Raw genomic sequence first — 21,308 nt, forward strand, 5'->3', positions numbered from 1 at the left:
TATCCTTTAATTTTGATTAATGTAAAACGCTGTGCGGCAGCGTGCAGACATAGGCAAGACGGCTCGCGCGCCTATTGGCTGCCCTGCGGCAACAGCAGCAAGCCTATCGAGAGAGGCCCTGCGTGACGTGACATCCAATGGGGGCGCTTCGCGCCCATTTCGTCACGTCCCGCCAGAATAGGCGTGGCCTTGGCCTGTAAATACACTCGACAGGCTGATGCAAACTGATTTTCATCTCTTCAGCGAAGCACTACTGCATCGCTGGATCCGGAGTGAGAAGCCGCGCCGTCTGATAGTAAGCCTTCTGCGGGACGAGCCTTCGAGCCTGAAGCCGCTGGCCTTCACCTCGCCGCCTTCAGCCGCCGTACCTGCTACGCTTTCCGGCGTTAATATCCTTTTTCACTGCTAGAGTGTGTGTTCGCCGTCGCGACTCACACACTCTCTCTCTCTCTCTCTCTCTTTATCTAAAAGAGCAGCGTCTTTTTGAAGACGCTTCGTTCCTGTGGAACTATTGCCATGGTGACTCTGAGGACTTGCCTGGCATTTTTTCTCAGAGTCTGCACTCCCGCCCGCTGTAGTGCCGCGCCGCAAAGCGCCGTACTCAGCGGGTCCTCGAGCCTTCTCCAGCCCGTGAAAGCTCGCCGGTTCGCCCGCCAGCTTCACCAGCTTCAATCGAGTCGCTCACTGACGGACAGCGGCCGCCGCGCGCCGCCGCTTCCGCCATTAGTGACGACGAGATAGCTGCATCGGTAGAGAAGGCCAGCTATTGCCATGGTGAGTGAGACTCCCGCCCGCTGTAGTGCCGCGCCGCAAAGCGCCGTACTCAGCGGGTCCCCGATCCTTCTCCAGCCGTGAAAGCTCGCCGGTTCGCCCGCCAGCTTCACCAGCTTCAATCGAGTCGCTCACTGACGGACAACGGCCGCCGCGCGCCGCCGCTTCCGCCGTTAATGACGACGAGATAGCTGCATCTGTAGAGGAGGCCAGCTGCTCTATCCCCGCGTCGGACAGTGAGGATTGGGCGAGCTCTGTGGACCTCCCCCTTCTGCCCGCGAGTCGTCAGGGAAACGGGCCAGCAGCAAAACCGCGGCTAGCTTTCTTTACGTTATAAGAAAGCTACCCCGCCCCCGCCCCCCATGGGCATGCCTCACCGGCTAAATGAGGAAAGAGTGTATTTTTAGTCCCGCCGAGGCCGGACCAATCTCCATTTCTCAAACATTTCTCAGCTCCTCTTAGTTTGAGCGGCTGAAAATGTCAATATTGCAGCAATGAGCCTGTTGTATAACACGCACGCCTGCAAACAAACGCCAACACACACAAAACTGTGATGACGCTCTATTATGTGGTCGAGCTATTTTAAGCTTTTGTCGTTTCCCCCTGTGGCTCAGTGGCGAAACCTAAAGCCATCGCACGGGAGACCCGTGTTCGATCCCAGCGCTCGCAGCAGATAGAATTTAGTCTCGCCGCGGCCAGACTTGCACTGAAACTTTTCGCTCGTTCAGTTCCAAGAAAATGTGACTGTTCCAGTGTATTTTGCAGTAAACAAACCGGTACCATGGCCCGTTTGCCTGCACACAAATGCCGTTTCCACGGCAACCCAGAAAAATCATATAAGCAATGTATTTTCTGGTATTCCAGCCGATGGTGTTATGAGTGTAATAAAAATGCCCACAGCCCAGTGTTCATTTCTACACACAAACACAGCCCGCCACAGTGCAGGGCTCGCACATATGAAATCGACTCATGTCAATTGTGCATTAAATGTAGTGAATGTGCCCACAACCCAGTGCCCACAAACACTACACACTGCATGTGCCACGTTTTCTGTAAAACGAAACCAACACACATACAGTCAGCTAAGACCCACGGTGTTTAAGTCTCGCCACGGCCAGACTCCACCGAAACCTCTCGCTCGTTCAGTTCCAAACAATGTGACTGTTCCAGTGTATTTCGCAGTAAACAAGCCGGTACCACAGCCCGCTTGCCTGCACCATTAACGCCATTTTTACGGCGACCCAGATAAATCCCAAAAAAGAGTGTATTTTCTGGTATTCCGGCCACGGCCGATGGTGTTATGAGTGTTGTAAGAATGCCCACGTCTCAGTGCCCATTCCCACACACAGACACAGGCCGCCACAGTTCAGGGCTAGCACAAATAAAATCGACTCATGCCGATTGTGCAAACGTAGTGAATGTGCCCACGACACAGTGCCCACAAACACTACACGATGCGTGTCCCACGGTTTCTGTAAAAACGAAACCAACACATATTCAGTCAGCGCAAGCCAACGGTGTTTTCAGTGCAGTAAATGTGCCCGCTGTCCCGCGCCCACATTCGCTCACAGACACGCTGAACCCTACGGGGTTTGTCCCGCTCGCTCTCTCTCTATAATCTGTCATAGAGAAATCGAGCGCGACCAGGCTGCCTGCCGTGATCGGCGCGCCCCCCGCCTCGCACACTTTAAACACAGTGTTTATGTCTCAGCACACCGAAGCTCTGCAGCCGCCGCTATGCCGCGGCCAGAGCATTCTGCCTCTAGCCATTCACGCAAATGCGTGGGCAAAGCTTCCCGGGGTATCAGAATGGGTGTTGAACACTAAAAAGAGGCTATTCGCTACAGTTCGCTCGACGTCCCCGCCGTTACACGGCGCGTGTCGAAACCACGGTAGACAACGAAGTATCTCATCTACTTCGAACCGAAATAGCGAAACTACTGAGCAAAGGGGCCATAGAACCTTTATCTCAGGCTCAGAGCGAAGGGGGTGTATACAGCAGATATTTTCTGGTACCGGAAAAAGACGGGGGTCTCAGACCCATTCTAGATCTGCGACAGTTGAACAAAGCGCTTCTGAAACGCAAGTTCAAAATGCTGACAACCAGCAAAATCCTCGCGCAAGTGCGCCAGGGAGACTGGTTCATGTCAATAGATCTGAAAGACGCCTATTTCCAAATACAGATTGCGTCACGTCACAGGCGATTTTTGAGATTCGCCTTCGAGGGCCAGGCATATCAATACACAGTCCTACCGTTCGGCCTGTCCCCAGCACCCCGCATATTCACGAAGTGCATGGACGCGGCTCTTGCACCCCTGAGACTTCAGGGCATGCGAATTTTGAACTACTTGGACGATTGGTTGATTCTAGCTCGATCACGATCAGAGCTCATAGAACACAAGACCACATTACTCGAACATCTCGAGAATCTGGGTCTCACAGTCAATTGGGCGAAGAGTTCGCTGTCTCCCAGCCAGAAAATGTATTTTCTGGGAACAGTGATAGACTCGCTGCCTATGACAGCAAGTCTGTCGCCGGAGCGGGGACTGGACATTCAGCGCGCCGTGAAATCCTTACGCCGCGGCTCTATAGTCCCGCTCAAACGGTTTCAGAAAATGCTGGGTCTCATGGCCTCAGCATCTTCGGTACTTCAGCTGGGCCTGCTTCGCATGCGCCCACTGCAGTTATGGCTGAAAGCGCGAGTTCCGCCCGGGGCATGGGCCGCTGGTCTGTTTCGCCTCAGGGTCGACAGGAAATGCGTCTCGGCTCTGAAACCTTGGAAAAAAGCCGACTGGTACCAGTCAGGCGTGAGTCTGGGGACTCCCTCGAGTGTGATGGTGGTGTCCACGGATGCCTCCACCTCGGGATGGGGAGCGCTGCTCGAGGGCAGACCGTTCTTTGGCCAGTAGTCAGAACGGGAGAAGCTCCTACACATAAACTGTCTAGAAATGCTGGCAGTAGACAACGCGCTAAGGCGCTTCTGTCCCCAGATAAAAGGCCGCCACGTCTTAGTCCGGTCGGACAACATGTCAGTGGTGGCGTACATAAATCACCAGGGCGGCGTCAGGTCCCAAAGCCTTTACAGGCTGACGAAACGCCTCCTGGACTGGGCTCAGCACAACCTGCTTTCACTGAAAGCAGCGCATGTGCCTGGTCACCTGAATCTGGGACCAGACAGACTGTCCAGAAACAATGTCCCAGCCGGGGAATGGTCGCTGCACCCGCAGACGATCCAACTGCTGTGGGAGACATTCGGCAGAGCGCAGGTGGACCTGTTCGCGTCCCAGGAAAACGCTCACTGTCCGAACTTTTTCTCCAAGAGCAGGGATGCGCTGGCCCACGTATGGCCCCGACGCCCCCTCTATGCTTTTCCCCCCATCTCGCTCCTGCCTCAAGTGCTGGAACGAATCAGGGAAAATGGATGCCCAGTGCTGCTCGTGGCTCCGCTATGGACCAACCAGACTTGGTTCCCAGTCCTATTAACAGCTGACCAGCACTGCCCCGTGGCCGATACCGGTGAGGAGAAACCTCCTCTCTCAGGCAAAGGGCTCGATTTGGCATCCTCGCCAGGAATTATGGTCCCTACATGTGTGGGCCATCAACGGGTACCCGCTAACCTCCCGGAGGGAGTGTTAAACACGATCACGCAGGCTAGGGCCCCGTCTACTAGACGGCTCTACTCCTCGAAATGGTCAGTGTTCTCTACCTGGTGTCAAGCTCAGGGCTTTTCACCCATAGACTGCGGGGTTACGGAAGTGCTCTCCTTCCTTCAGGAGCTGCTGGATAAGGGTAGAACTCCGTCCACGCTCAAAGTATACGTGGCGGCCATAACGGCGTTTGCAAAACTGACGTCTGGCCAGTCACTGGGGAAAAACGACCTAGTCGTGCGATTCCTCAGGGGAGCTCGGAGGCTGAATCCTCCCAGACCTCCCTCAGTCCCTATGTGGGACCTTTCTACGGTTCTGGAAGCCCTGAAAGGTGCCCCATTTGAGCCAATCCATTTGTCAGACATGAAGCACCTATCTTTCAAAACGGTATTTCTTGTGGCTCTTGCTTCAATGAAGCGCGTGGGGGACTTACGAGCGCTTTCAGTAAGCACGTCCTGTATGGAGTTTGGGCCTAATGACTCAAAAGTCATACTCAAACCGAGGCACGGGTACGTACTCAAACCGAGGGCACGGGTACGTGCCTAAATCCCTCAACACACCGGTCAGGGCCCAGGTTATTTCCCTGTGCGCCCTCCCGGTGAACAATGAGGAGGCGGATGCTAATCTCCTTTGCCCCGTCAGGGCGCTGAAAGCTTATGTGTCCCGCTCGTCTGTCTTCAGGCAGACCGAGCAGCTCTTTGTTTTGTTTGGCGGACGCTCCAAGGGACTGGCCGTATCAAAACAGAGCCTATCCAGATGGATAGTCGATGCCATAGCGCTGGCTTACACTTCTAAGGGCCCTGCAGTGTCCTTTGGGTGTCAGAGCGCACTCCACGAGAGGCGTGGCCTCTTCGTGGGCATGGTCTAGTGGGATTTCCTTGCATGATATCTGTATGGCGGCGGGCTGGGCTTCGCCGTCTACATTTATTAGGTTCTATAACCTAGAGGTTCTCGCCTTACAGGCCAAGCTGCTGTCGGTCTAGAATTCAGTACTATCTGTCCCGCTGCGCCGGCGCAGAATTCTGAGTTTTGCTTGAGTATCGCTCACTGATCGATAGAACAGCTCCATGGGTGTTGAATAACCCGTACTTTTGCCCAGTTCAGGCTGAACGCGTTCACCCTGTCTGCGGGAAATACTGTTAACATAACTAGCTCCTGTGGGATGCTATTTCATGGGGAATGATGCTTGTAGCCTCTCTTCTCCGACTCTCTGTGAGTCTACGGTGATTATGCACTATATGAGCCCCGGGCTACTGCCCTTGGGACTTTAGTGTGGGATCCCAGTACGCACGGCGTCTTACATTGTGTTCCCCATAGAGTAAGATATTACGCAGTACGAGAGATACTCTCGTAAGAGAACGTACTCGGTTACTAACGTAACCTCGGTTCTCTCTAGAGAGGGAACGAGTACTGCGTATCTTGCCGTGCATACAACAGCGCTGGTTCGCTTCAGCGATGAAAACCAGTTTGTATCAGCCTGTCGAGTGTATTTACAGGCCAAGGCCACGCCTATTCTGGCGGGACGTGACGAAATGGGCGCGAAGCGCCCCCATTGGATGTCACGTCACGCAGGGCCTCTCTCGATAGGCTTGCTGCTGTTGCCGCAGGGCAGCCAATAGGCGCGAGAGCCGTCTTGCCTATGTCTGCACGCTGCCGCACAGCGTTTTGCATTAATCAAAATTAAAGGATAATTTTTGGCTTCAATATCTCGTGGAAAAGAGTTTTCCCCATAGCATAAGATATTACGCAGTACTCGTTCCCTCTCTAGAGAGAACCGAGGTTACGTTAGTAACCGGGTACGTTTTCTCTTTGTTTTGCCTCCAGCTAGTGCCGTGACGTAACTGTGACGTCGGCTCGAAATTGGTCTATTGCTTGCAATTTTGATGTTGCTAGGCAACCACAGACACCCTGCAGTAACTAAGCCATACAATGTCCGATCTGCCCCAAACTTCACATGTTTGATAAGAGTCCTGTCCTGAACACATAACCATGCTCATATTTGCTCATACCATGCTTCCTGGTAGCAGGAAGTGTGCAAATACAAATCCTTTGACATTGGCTCATAACTGGGAGTACACCGATCTAGTACGAGTTCACGGGTGGGAATTCACGGGTTTGACTGCCGTTCCAGTGCACTTTCACGGGTATAAGGTTGGAAAAACACGGGTTACAGGTTGCCTGGAACGCGGCATAACTCAGGCATACAATGTCCGATCTGCCCCAAACTTCACATGTTTGATAAGGGTCCTGTCCTGAACACATGACCATGCTCATATTTGGTTATAGCAATAGTGCCACCTGCTGGTAGCAGGAAGTGTGGCAAATACAAATACTTTGACATAGTCCTCCTATATTTATTATCATTACATACTGCCCACCGCCCTCTGTCTTCCTAAAACCGCTGGGTGGCGGCGGCACGGGTGCGAGGGCCCTCTCCATCGCTGCTTGCAGCTTTAATTTTTAATATAACTCTGATTGTATTCGTCTGAAAGAAGAAAGTCATATACACCTAGGATGGCTTGAAGGTGAGTAAATCATGGGATCATTTTCATTTTAAAGTGAACTAATCCTTTAAGTGGTTGTACTTCATTTGCTGGTTTAAGTTGGTCCAGATTATTCATTAGGTGCTCCAAGCTCATAACTAACAAACCTAAGCTGGACATTAGCTGGTCCAAGCTGGTCATCAGCCCGTTCCTGAAGTACAATAGCTGGTGAAAGCTGGTCATTAGCTGGTGCAAAATGGACATTATCTGCTCCAATCTGGTCATTAGCTAGACCAAGCTGTTCATTAATTGTCCAAACTGGTCATCGGCTATTTCCTGTTGTTCATTAGCTGGCCTAAGCTGGTCATCAGCTGGTGTGACATCAAACTTTCAGACCATCTTGGATCAGCTCCAAGATGGTTATACTAGCACGATCGTGGTCACGCTGTTTTTTGGAATATAAGTGACTTGCGCCAGCTAAGGATCAGCAGGAAACCAGTTACCATTCGCCAAAACATAACTTCCATCTTAAGCTGGATTTTTTTAACAGGATAAAAGAGAGAAAATAACTAAAAGAAAACAGAAAATCTCTTTACAAGGTTTTTCATTCTCATTTTCCAAAATGTACAATTCTGCATTGGTTCCGAAACAGAAATTCTTTCCACACTTTTTGGATGACCCACTCATTATCCTTCCTTTTACCTTGATCTGCCTGCCGACTTATTTCTCTACACCTCTCACTGTCAGAAGCACATATCACTTTTGTTCTCACCGTTTCTGCTCTACCTCCAGCAGTGCAAGTTTACTTTGGATATCCAGACTGTGTTCCTGATCAAATCGCTGGAGACGGTGTGCAGAGGAGTCTAGGTGCGACTGGAGCTAAATACATGAACAGAGGCAGGTTTATGCCTAACACACCAAAATACAGTGCAGCACCTGTCAATAACAAAGTTGACAAGAGCAGATAGATTTCTTGAAATAAAAAGGTCCAAATAAAATTTTTGTTTGAAAGAGTAAAGTTCTCCAGTGAAACGTACCGAGAGTCTCAGCTTCTCTGACTCGGAGGTTTTCTCCAGCACCTGGTGCTCTAGATTTCCACATCGCTTCTTATACTGGAGCAACTGCAGACACAGACACATATTTTCACTTTTCACTCAGCAACTTAAGATGGACCCCATTCTCAATTGTATCAAATCATCATGGTTTCTCTATCTAATAAATATCCCCTAAGTACATTCCTCAGAATTACAACAACAACAACAAAAAAGTCCCCTAAAAGAATCCTTCCCATCTTTGACAAAATTAAAGTTGAATGAGACTACATCTAACAGTGAACCTTGGCCTGTAGTTTCTGCACCAGCTGAGCCTGTCTGCGTTGGCTCTCCTGAAAGGCCTGGAGCTTCAGCCTATAAGATTGTCCTTCCTCTTTTAGCCAGCCCTGCTCTGCACCATACACACTCTGCTGGTCTGAATCTCCTGACTGCTGCAACAGCATCTGTTCCAGCTGCAAAGACATATGCACACACATATTACACTATATGATCACCTTTTAGTCTCTTTATGGCTGTTCACAATTTGTATTGGTATGATTTAGCGACATTTACAGTGAAAAATGGATTCAAGTGAAAAGACTAAGTATCTTTTTCTTCCAACGTTCAAACATTACCTTCTCTTATTTTATGCGAAGGCAACTTTAGATGTATGATTTTAGATTTAAGCTTGAAACAACACCCCCCCCCCCCCCCTCAAAAAAAACAAAAACAAAGAATTGTATTAAATACATAGATAAAATTGTATGAAAGAATAAACCTAATTCAAGACATAGGTGAACCCAGGACTAGTTGTCACAGAGGTAAATCACAAAATTCATAGAACCACACTGGCATACATGGTTTTTGTTAGCCAAAATAGTTTTCATATTTTTGTATTTTACTGTACCCTTTAAATGTTTGCTCTTTCATATTTTTTTTTAAGTTTCATAGTTGTTTTACATTTTGCAGGAACGTTTATTGGCAGGATTTAATGTGACAACATGTCCTGCAAAAGGTGAGTGTGTGTTCAATGAACCAGCTGATGTGACATCAAACTTTCAGACCATTGCTTTGCTTTTATCCTGAAGCAAAAAAACAACAACAAAAAAACAATCAAGATTTAAATTGTGTGCCTATACAGAAATTGACTTAAACACATTCTGAAAGATATTCAATGCAGTAATAAGTGACAACATAAGTGAACAAAAAGATTTTTGCAGTGATGTGTGTGTTGTATGCTGATTTCTGATTTATTTATAGGTACTAGGTTTGCACAAATTAACACAGGGAAGCATGATCGTGTGTATAGAAAGGAGAAGGTTTTCTGTCACATTGGCAATGTGTTTCTCCCTTGATTCCCATCCTCCCACAGGGTCTTCAATATCAATGTCCCATTACCCCTCCAACCCCTCCCATCTTCCTTTAACCCCCAGTGCATATCATGGTGCCAGACACCCAGTCCCTACTAACAAAAAACACATGTTTCCTCTCAACAAACAACATGCTGCTTCAGCTGATTCAAACAAAGCAAGAAAAACAGAGAGTGAGGGGTAGAGAGAGTAAAAGGTGGATGCAAAGTCAACTTCATCCTTTCTGAAAAGAAGTAAGAAACAGAAATACACACAACTACAGGTCATACTGAAATCACAGGCAAACATTAATCTACTGCTAAGCTAAACAGCAGCCTCTACAAGATGCAGGGACAATGGTCCCCCTGTTCCCAACTGGAGCCAAGGGCTTCGCAAACCTTAATAAAACATTTTCAAACAGTCATTCGGAGAGCTTTATTTCCATATACTACAAAGAAGGGCAAACCAGCACCCGGCTCTGGGCGGTTTTGGGGTTCAGGGCTCATAAGGGAACAGGGACTTATTATATGGCCTGTTGTTAAGGTGACAGCTTTTGAAAGCGAACAGAAAATGAAAAACATGGGTGGAGGACGAGTCAGAAGAGAGAGGGGGGACGTTGGGTGCAGCAGCAGCTGTGTTTAAAGGCTCTTTTGGAAACAGCTGCACTACTCTATTGATTATGTATCTTTGCAACTATTTTGGCACAATTAGAGGCAATTTGTTGCTACAACACAAAAAGTGTTTGATGCAAAGTCATGAAATAAATGGCACTTACACACAAGCATATTGTTCTGCCTTAAAAGCTTATGGGGGTCAGTGGTGCAGCACAGCACAGTCTAGTGTGCAGGTACCTCTGATCCATAAAATAAAGTTGCTTCCAAAAAAAGAGTCAGTGGTGAGGTATGAAGCCACACTGTGAAATATAAAGTCAAGTTTCAATTGCAATAGTGTCACACTGTGCAATTACGAGAAACAAAGTCACTTTGTAAGACAAAGTCACAATTGCAAGATAACACAATGTACATAGTCACAATGTCAAAAGTAAAAGTCAGATTGTGAGAAAAATTTGCAAGAAACAAATATATATGATATATGTGATATATTGACATTGTGAAACACAGTCCAATTAGGAGTAACAAAGGTGCAATTGTGAGATATACAGTAAATTCAAATTCACACTATATCACGAGATATAGTGATATTGTGAAATTTAAAAGTCAAATCTAAGACAAAGCCACAAATGTCACAATTCCGAGATTTAAAGTCACCTGAGATGTAAACTTGCAATCATGAGAATTAAAGACACAATTGTGAGATATAAAGTTGCAATTACCGGATTATTCAAGCAGAAAACAGGCTTCCATACGATTACGATACTCAAGAACAATGCAAAATCATTATGGTTGTTTCAGCTGAGAAGTTTTGGAAAGTCAGGATCCTAGATAGATTTTTCAAATGAACACGCTTATAACATGAATTCATTTGGTGCATGTGGTATCCCGATGAACAGGGCACATGGACTCTTCTATCCACATTATACAGCATCTCAGCTTTCATCAAACAGATAATTTCTCAAAAACTTTAAGAGAATGAAATCACCTGCCTCTTACTGTCCAAAATCAACTTCTCCAATCCAAATCTTAACAGCACCCATCACATGTTAAAAGATTATCACAGATATGCTACTGAAGGAGACTTTACCCGCAGCATCGAAGAGACATGAGGTTTTTGAAGCAGGGCTGATGGATGATGCAATGACATGTGTCGATATTGGATCTTTTTGCTAGCGGCACTAAACAAGCCCAGCATTATGATGGTATTAAATTCTGGTCCCTCTCTCTGGTTGCAGCCAATCTGCCGCCACAGGCTTGGCTCTGGTCCATGGGTAGAATGCTGTCACACGTGTCTAGAGGCCACTCAGTCTTTGCGGTGTGTGTATAAGTGATAAATGTTCAAACATGGGTGTTAGCCACATGCTTTTGTTCAGATTAAAGCTTTATACAATGTACTTACAGCAAAGGTAATTTTAAAATTCTTCAACACTGCTTCAGTGTTATTTTAACACTCTGTAGTGTGGACACATATGAACACTAAGCAAAATCCTCAGTGTTAAATTAACACTGCTCAGTGTTAATATGTATCCACACAACAGAGTGTTACAATAACACTGAAGCAGTGTTGAAGTTAATTAGATAATTAAGTGATTAAATAGGTGATGATTGACCTTTATTAAAGACAGCTGATAACAAACAGATTCACTGAAGAGAAACAAGAAAAAAAGTGAGACACCACAAACATGATGATAAAAAAAACATTTAAAAGTTTTGTTCCTATATAGTGTGTGGAGTGCCGCAATGTGACCAAGACAGCACACTAAACACTTACAGATTCTATTCACAAACAACCAGAGACCCAACTGTGAACATGGAAATCTTGCAAAATCTCTCATGGTCAAAAAAGAATTGGCGATAACAGTGTTTCTTTTTACAGAAAAATTGCTGAAAAAAAGTAGTGGAGGTTGTTCCGTCAACTTGCTTTCTGATTGGGTATCATTTCGTTCACGTGACAATCTACAGAGTGCACGCGCGTTTGTCCACGGGGTTTCCCCCACACAACAGGACTTGAGATCGGTGTGGCCTGACATCCTCTTAACACACCTCACATCACAGGAAATTCTGATAAGATTTAAGTCACGATATAGTCAATGATAATAATTTAATTGTTTTTTTACCACTGTGCGAGCTGACTTTATCAATTATGTCACTCACTTTGCAAAAACCAAATAACAACGCAGTTGGAATGCCCCCAAAATTCAAGAGTTTTTGTCTTTCATATTTGATTCACATGAAAAAGTTAAGCAATATCAAATGAACAAGATCAGTTTTCATGAAGTTTGAGATTGTTTTTCGTGAGTTTTTGTCTTTCATATTTGCATCACATGTAAACAGTTAAGTAATATCACACAAACGTACTCAGTTACTAACGTAACCTCGGTTCCCTGAGAGTAGGGAACGAGTTTTGCGTAGATACGCAGTGGGAAAACTAAATTTTCTCGAGACTATTGAAGCCATTATTTTAATACGCAGTGCAACTGCACGAACATATGGCGTGGCGGCTGAGACACGCAAACCAATCGTGTCGCTTCGCGCCCAGTGCGCGTCAGAACCCAACAGAATGGGTGTGCCTTATGCTTATATAAGCAGACCATTTCACCATCAGGTGAAGTCAGGTTAAATTTGACTGAAGCGACAGCACCTGAGCCAAGCATAATAGCACGGCAGGCTACGCAATACTCGTAGATAGAGAGTACCTGTACCTGCAGAGCAGTGACCTCTAGGTTATAAAATCTCACAAATGTGGTCGGTGAGGACCAGCCTGCCGCCACACAGATGTCTTTGATTGTACACCATTGGACCAAACCAATGAGGAGGCCGTGCCTCTAGTGGAATGAGCTCTAACATCTATGGGGCATTGAAGGCCCATGGAGATGTAGGCTAGAGAGATAGCATCTACTATCCACCTAGAAAGTCTCTGTTTTGTGACCGGCAGACCTTTAGTGCGGCCACCAAAACACACAAAGAGCTGTTCTGAATGTGGCGGAGTGCTCCAGATTGATTCTGAGAGCCCTGACAGGGCAGACCAGATTCAAATTATTATTATCATCTTCTGACGGTGTAAGAGCTGATAGCGATATCATCTGGGTTCTTAACGGTGTTGAGAGCACCTTTGGAACCAACTTAGCCGTGTCTTGGTCTGAGCACGACTCTGGAGTCGCCAGGCCCAAACTCAAGTTAAGCAGTGCTTATGGAAAGCGCTTGCAGGTCGCTTACTCTTTTGACTGATGCCAACGCAAGTGCGGTTTTGAGTGAAAGCGGTTTAACCCTCTGGGGACTAAGCTCTTTTTGGTCCGTTTTCTCTATTTTTACATTTGGGCTTATAAACTATATGTAATGGAGATGGAACACTATGTGTTTGGTATCTATGGATTCAGAAGACCCTAAGCTAACATAAGCACACATGTAATATGTTTATAAAGGACGTATGAGTGAAAATGTACCATAAACTATAGAATTTCAAAAACGGAAATTAGATTTTTGGCATGTATTTTTCTGTAAATCACACATCACACAACGATAGTGAACAGTTTTTGAACAAAAATATATTTGTCAAAGCCTTTGCTTGACAGACATGTGTAATTGTTAAATAAAATGTGTAAAGAACAATGAAAAATTTTACTTTATATACAAATAGTCCCAAGCGTTTTTCTTAGGAATGCTTAGAATTTTCTAAGCAATGCTTTCTCCTCGTCACTCTCTAGTAATTGTTCCAGAGCTTGTTCCACCGTAAATCATTTACTGCTTGCCATCATAAAAGTGCTAAAACAATAAATAATGCTATAATTGTATGTGTATATATATATATATATATATATATATATATATATATTATAATTATTCTGTCTCTCTCTCATATCTCTGTGCGCTCTCGCTCCGTAAAGCCTTGTTTAAAGCCTTTCTGTCGTCTCTGCCACTCAACACTGCTTGCGTAATAGTATATAGTACCACCCCTTGCAAGGCTACAGAGTCCTCCAATTTGCTAGAATACGTCATGGTAACCTTCCTCTGATTGGGTAAGAAAAATATTCCTCCATCGGCAATTTTTTCATTGGTTGTTGCTCGTGAATCTGCCATACAACATCAATTTCATTGGCCTTTGCCGAAGTGGTATTGCGCGACAAGGAAGTGTGTATACAAGCCGGGTAAGTTTGTTATGACTGTTTACAGCGGAATCTGAGGAAGACAGCAAAAAAGACTGCACCTCTCTATCATTAATAGTTTTTAAGATAATTACACATTTGTAAAAGTATATCATTTTGGGCGGTACCGCCCAATCCGTCCCCAGAGGGTTAAGGTCCGTCATCTGGAGTGACTCAAACGGGGGTCCCCTAAGGGCCCTGAGGACCATGGATAGGTCCCAGGAAGGAACAGAGGGGGCCGAGGCAGGTTGAGCCTCCTAGCCCCCTTGAGGAAACGAATGACCATGTCACTTTTCCCCATGGAATACATGGTCACAGGGGAGTGAAAAGCCGCTTTGGCCGCCACATATATTTTGAGCGTGGAGGGGGTCCTGCCCATGTCCAGCAGCTCCTGAAGAAAGGAAAGTACTAGAGGTACTTCACAAATGTGTGGGTCTACTTTTCACGCTGCACACCAGCTTGCGTGTGTGCGTCTGGTAGATGGTGCTCTTGCTTCAATCATGGTATTTTGGACTCCCTCTGGGAGGTCCCAGTGTATCCATTGAGGGGCCATACATGTAGGGCAAACAGATCTGGTAGTGGGTGCCAGATTGACTCGTTCTCCTGTGTAAGGAGGTCCTTCCTCAGCGGTATAGGCGAGGGAGCTGCCTTCAGCAGTTTCGCCAGGTTTGGAAACCAAATTTTGAATCTCTAGAGGGGGGCTATGAGGAGGACTGAGCACTCTCCCTAATCCGTTCGATGACCTGTGGGAGCACCGAGACCGGAGGGAACGCATAAAGGAGGTGGCCGGGCCAGTTGTGGGCCAGCGCATCCTTTTTCTTTGAAAAGAATATTGGGCAGTGAGCATTGTCTTCTGAGGCGAAGAGGTTGACCTCTGCCTTTCCCCAAGGTGCTCCATATCATGTAAACCGTCTGAGGCTGGAGAAACCATTCTTCTGGGGGGACATTGTCTCTGGATAACATATCTGCTCCCTGGTTCAAAATGCCCAGTACGTGCACTGCCCTTAGCGAGCACAAGTTGGCATGTTCGCCGGTTCCCGCCTCCTTCGGGAACCGGCGGGAACATTCAAAATACTTTATTAAAATAAAACAAACAAACCAAAAATACCGCCAGCAGCCCCTCGCGGACGACTGCTGGCTACCGAAAATAAAACACAAATACAAAAACCAAACACAGGCCTGTTCCTCTCTCGATCATCAATGTCGTCGCTCCTCCTTTATGCTTCCGCTCCTCCGTGAGAGATCCGAGACCGGTGTGCTTCACAGGTGCTGCTCATTAGCAATCGCACCACCGGCCTCGCGCCGTTCTCTCACGTCCCTCGCCCGTCCTGTTCGCCACATTCAGGATGCGCATTCCCCATTGTCTCAGGGGAATAAGCGCAGCATCCATGCATTGCGTGAATTTACGTGGTGCCAGAGACAGACCGAACGGTAGGACCGTATATTGATAAGCCCGCACCTTGAAGGTGAATCTCAAGAATGGTCTGTGGAGGTGGGGTCTTTGGATATGAAAGTAAGCATCTTTCAGATCCACTGAGAAGAACCAATCTCCTGGGCGAATTTGCGCAAGGATTTGTTTGGTTGTAAGCATTCTGAATGGCCGTTTCATAAGGGCCTTGTTCAGGTGTCTGAGATCTAGAATTGACCTGAGGCCGCCGTCCTTCTTCGGAACGAGGAAGTAGAGACTGCAAAAGCCTGACTTGGTTCATGATTGGGGAACTGTATCGACAGCCTCTTTCATTAGTAGGTTTGACACTTCGGTGCAAAAGACGAGAGCTGCGTTGCTTCCCACCGATGTCTCGACTACTGCGTGAAAGCGCAGGGGTCAGCGAGTGAACTGGAGCGAGTTTTTGGAGGATTACCCAGTCTGATGACCCGGGGATGGCCTGGTTAACGGCAATTCAGGGGAAGATGCCGCATCCGCTGATCAGGTCGCCTGTTCCGCTGCAGGGGCTCGTCGACGGCGAAGGCTCGGAGATCAGCGAAGAGGGTGTTCACTGAAGGAGATTAAAATCTGACTCTATGGCGAAATGGTCTGCTTATATAGACATAAGCCACACCCATTATGGTGGGTGCTGATGCGCCCTGGCCGCAAAAGTGACCTGATTGGTTCGCGCGTCTCAGCCACCTCGTCATAGGTTCGTGCTGTAGTACAGCCGATTAGCGATTTAGATGCTCTGCGCTTTTAAAATAATGGCTTCAATATTCTTGAGAAAAGGAGATTTCCCACTGCATATAGCTACGCAATCTGAAGTGAACGTTCTCGAAAGGGAAAAAGATTGATTTTCATGAATATTAACACGATTGCAGATGTGATATCGATTTTCCACAACATTTCAAGAAGTAATAAGTAGATAATATTTCATGTTACAACACAAATCAGTGTTTAGTGAATGAATCCACATTCTTGAAAGCGTTTTCTAGTCAGTGACCCATGCATTAAGACAAGCGTGTAATTTCTGCATCACTAGTGGTGCCAAAAAAGATTAGCAAAAATAATGACTGTTTCCAAATAGTTTTGTAAAAGACTCCTACCGACCTCTTTTGCCCTCCTCATCTGCCATTGTTTTAAAACTCATGCCATTGGTTGACAATGTCAGGTCACTCAAACAAAGATACATGTTTTTTGAAAGTTAGTCTATCTATCCCTGGCCCTGACCACACAGTAAATCTATACTTCTGACAGTCCTCGGCAGAACATGCATTCAGAACGGCCTCTGAGGCCCACTAATATAGAAGGGCCCCCATCCCAAACGCTAGTCTTTCATTTAAGGTCACCTACTGACATTTTACAATAATCAACATGCAACATATTGCAAAAGACCGGATCCATGGTTTGTATTGCCAAATGGTTTCCACTGTTTTTTAATGTATCTATTCCCCAGATTGTTTTTTTACGGAGAGAGAGAGCTGCCCTCTCTCTAAAATGTGTTTTGCATTAGCATTTTTTATATTACTTAATATTTATGATTTGTGCCACTCCTTGTATTGTCTCGTTTGATAAATATTTCACAATACATCAAGGAACGGCAGCACTTTGATTCATCTGCCAACGAGAGAACATTTTCAAGGCCACTGAAAGCTCTTTGCACAAGGGCCAAGAATATTCGGCTTCTCCCTCCATGTGGTCATAAGAGTGGATTGATCCTCTAATATGAGAGAAAACATATTTAGAATCATGTTCATTTTCCGTCAAGCTTCCTGGGGTTGCAATTCTGCACAGAATATTCACTTAAATGGACTCTGTCAGCCACTCTTAATGAATATCAACATTCACATTTTCTAATTTGGGGTAGGAGGATTGTTGCAACAATTTTTATAAACCGGTGCATCAATTAGTAATTCATAAGCATGGTGCTAAGCAAATCTTTTTGTTAGTCCAGATTGTTGGTTTACAAGATTTTGCTGAAGAATAATGAGTCTAATTTGCCTTAAATGAGGTCAAAGCTTTTACAAGCTCTGAAAGGTATCTGACATTTTATTTGAAAATGAAAATTCTATTAACAACTTCATGTCATCCCAAACCTGAATGACATACATTCTTCTGCAAAACATAAAATAAGAGACTTCGGTGTTCAACAGATTTACAAGAGATTTGGAATGACATAACGGTATAAGTAAGGCTACGTTCACACTGTGAGCCTTAGTGCTAAATTTCGATTTATTGCTCAGATCCGATTTTCTTTTGTATACACTAAAAAATGTACCTGTAAATAAAATACTGGCAGCAGGGTTTCCAAGTGTGTACCGTAATCTTACATTTTCAATACCGTAATCTAAATTACAACTTTTCTGTAATTTAACGGTAAAATACTGGCAGCAGGGATTCAGGTTTTGTACCGTAATCCTGCAGTTTCAGTACTGTTTTCAAAGTTACGTACACTTCATTCACTTTAGTAATGTATCTGTTCACATTTTTGTTTTAAATGTGGTCAATATCAGATTCCAATGTAAACAGATCATGGTTCTGGACTGACCCGCATGCGCAAAAGAACTATAAAAAAGACGTCATGCAGCATGCTGTCATTCGGAAATGAACAGGGAGGATTAAGCAATTAGATCTGCCGAATTAAGCCAGCGAATTTATGTGCAGGAAATATAAAAAAACAATGACTTATGATATGAGCCCTCATGATTTGCTTGTATATAGGGCTGTCACTGTAATACTTGAGTTCTGACACATTACTCTCCTTCCACTGACTACCTTTCGTAACTGTCTTGATAACATTGGGTATGTAAAATTTTGAAGTGACTCCCATGAGCGCAAAATTGTGACCTGTTGATCTAGAGTGACGTAAAAGTTGCATTAATTCCAATATGACTGTTCAGACTGAGGTACATTGCTAAACATCTGACCTGTATCGAATTTAGCACCACATATGGAAGTGACACAAAGCGGAATTGAAAAGATCCGATTCCATGTGGTTTGTGCTGTTCACATTGTCATGAGAAAAACAGATGAGTCACATGTGAGCAAAAAAATCGGATTTGGGACACATTTACCTGCAGTCTGAACGTAGGCTAAATGATGACAGAAATTCTATTTTTGGGTAAATTATCCCTTTAAATGTGGGTGAACTATCACTATCATTTACTCACCCTCATGTCGTTCTGCATGACTTTCTTCTGTGGAACACACACAACTGTATGTGTCCCACCAAAGAAAGATAGTTCAAGAGCTTTGGAATGACATGACGGTGAATAAATGATGACAGAATTTTTATTAAAATGTTAAGGGTGCACTCAGTCAGTGTTACCAGATCTCTAGAAAATTAAGTGACCCCTGTTTTTTGTGTTTACGGGCTGAAAGACCATGCTTGCCTCTGAACCTCATTTATCTATTACTCAAACAAATAAACAGCAGTTGCCAGATTCAAGTATGCTTTGATTATGTCACGCTGTCCTGTCATGACATTGGTCTTGAACTTTATGACAGACAGTTAGCATTGGTGCGAAGAATTTATAAATGTTTTATTCATGTAATTGTTTCATTATTTATAGAATGATTTAATTAATTATCAAATATGTATTTTCTGATTTCCTATTAGCAGTCAGCCATTATTCATTTAGGTTTCATTTTAAGTTTAATTTCTAATGAGGAAACTCAAAAAAGAATCTATGTACAGAACAGCAGATAGATGTGGGTGAATCACACCTGCACACACTGTATACACACAAATACATGAGACACAAAGAAAAACAAATATATGTATGTAAACACCAGCACATAACTATAAATGTGTGTACATATTCCCAAGCACAAAAGCAGTGAAATATAAAATATCCCAAATATCACCCATAAAGTCAGTCATTTTCTGGTGGCATGGAGGGGGTTACAGCTGTGTGTGCTTCTCACTGGCTTGGCCTGGACCCAGAGGCTTAATAAAGGGAATTAATGTAGTGAATAATCTGTCAGATTCCTAAACACAGCTGGAGCGGACGTACAGTTCCTATGAATATATATACACACACGCACACACCTAAACACACTCCCCCATACTTACCCGTGCTAACTTCAGTTCTATCTATCTCGCACACGTGCAAATTCACTAATGCCTGCACAAACATTCATACAAACTCAAACATATAAACACAACACGCCCATCCCTTGTGCCTTGCTGTCCTCTTTCTACTAATATTCCCTTCTCCCGGTCCCTGCTGGAGGGCTGGCCCGCTGAGAGACATCCAGCTGATTGTGAAAGCTGTTTTTGCAGCGCCACTGTGAGTGATTACACAATGCTGGCCAGGAATCAGAGAGCTGTGAAGCTCCCCAGCTCAGAGACCCCACTGCATCCCCCAGGCACAAACCAACAACTATCACCATGGAGCACTGTTTGACCACAGTCACAGCTGCTGTGGAGAAGACCTACTGGGAGGTAAAAAAAAGGACCCAGGCAGTATCCACACGCGAAATACAAACACAAACACATGTTCACATGTGGAATATTGCTTCAATTGGGCTTGGAATTTACAATCACCTCTACAGCATGGGATGTAAACAAACAAGTGAACAAGTATAAAGCATATGCGCATTGTAATAAATGTAAAATTAAGCTATAAACTTAAAGAAGAAAATAAGCCATGTGAATAGGGTGCTAATAAAAAGTGGTTAACACAGCATCCTAACCAGGAACAATGCCTGTTCCCAATGAAAAGCAAAACTGCTGTGACACAATCACAGCAAAAGATCTTTAAAGGAATAGATCGCTTAAAAATTTTAAATCTGCTCTTTTTATTTATTCACCTTTATGTCGTTCCAAAACGATGCAACAATGTTTTTCTTCTTCTTCTATTGAACACAGTTACTGAAGACTTGCCGGTCATTCTTTTCCATGAAATTGCAATGAATGATGACTGAAATATTGCATGCAAACATACCATCAAATTATCATGAATGTGTACTATATTACAAGTCATCTGAAGCCATATGACAGCTTTGTGTAACCAACAGACTGAAAAGGAAATTCAAACAGCTGTAAAATTCTGCAACTGGATCACTGAGTTTGATTTCTAAACAAAAATGTAGCACTGGTTTTATGAATTGAATCAACTGATTAATTGATAAGATCAAGCTCAGAAGAGACTACTTTTCTCATGAACATAAGAAGAGCTGGGTGCAAGTCAATATTTTATAAATAACTTGATGCAGCACTTTCCAAAACATCCGCTTTACAAGATGCAACTGGAAATTTGCTTGATCCTTGACGAGATCGCGGGCAGCAGTGTAAAGTTGATTCTCTGCTAATTTGATCTAATATTTTTATTCTGTTCTAAATAGCAAATGAGAATCGCTAAAATTATTGAATATGTTTTGAGACAAATGTCTTAATGATTTTCAGTTTTGTCCAAGCTAATTAAAGCAACAGTTTTTCAATAACAGAAGAAAATGTAAAATTGTGGTATTCGGGGTCAAAGTCCTTTAGCCCCATTGTATCCTATGCCTACAGAGTATGTCCAAATACACAGTATTCGAAAAACAGAAGGAAAAGTCCCTGGATAACCTACTACTTCAACCGAGATTCTGAAGTGCCCATTCAATGGACACTTTACTATCCCGTGAGACCACTGGAGAAGGTTTATGAATGGAAGTGAAGCGACACAACTGACACCGATAGGTCACTTAATAGTAACAACATGGCGGATGTAGTACGTCCGAATTTAATTCATACTACAACTATGCATACTATATAGAGCGTACTTATATTCATATAGTTGCGAAGTAAATTCAAATGTAGTACCAACTGACATAGTACACTATTTCGGACGCAGAA

The 21,308-nt window shown here is 44.7% G+C and overlaps 1 protein-coding gene across 1 annotated transcript in view; it reads right to left on the minus strand.

Moving 5' to 3' along the window:
- crocc2 (ciliary rootlet coiled-coil, rootletin family member 2) overlaps window positions 1-21,308 on the minus strand; it is a 59,891-nt gene that overhangs the window by 28,343 nt on the left and 10,240 nt on the right. Inside the window, exons 4-6 of the mRNA XM_077198889.1 lie at window positions 8,238-8,405; window positions 7,939-8,022; window positions 7,674-7,780 (exon numbers count right to left, since the gene is read on the minus strand). Of these exons, the coding sequence (XP_077055004.1) occupies window positions 7,674-7,780; window positions 7,939-8,022; window positions 8,238-8,405 (359 nt within the window). The remainder of the gene's footprint in view (window positions 1-7,673; window positions 7,781-7,938; window positions 8,023-8,237; window positions 8,406-21,308) is intronic.

This window comes from Siphateles boraxobius, unplaced genomic scaffold (genome assembly GCF_051911475.1).
Source record: "Siphateles boraxobius isolate OS27281-9 unplaced genomic scaffold, OSU_SipBor_1 41, whole genome shotgun sequence".
Classification (NCBI taxonomy): domain Eukaryota; kingdom Metazoa; phylum Chordata; class Actinopteri; order Cypriniformes; family Leuciscidae; genus Siphateles; species Siphateles boraxobius.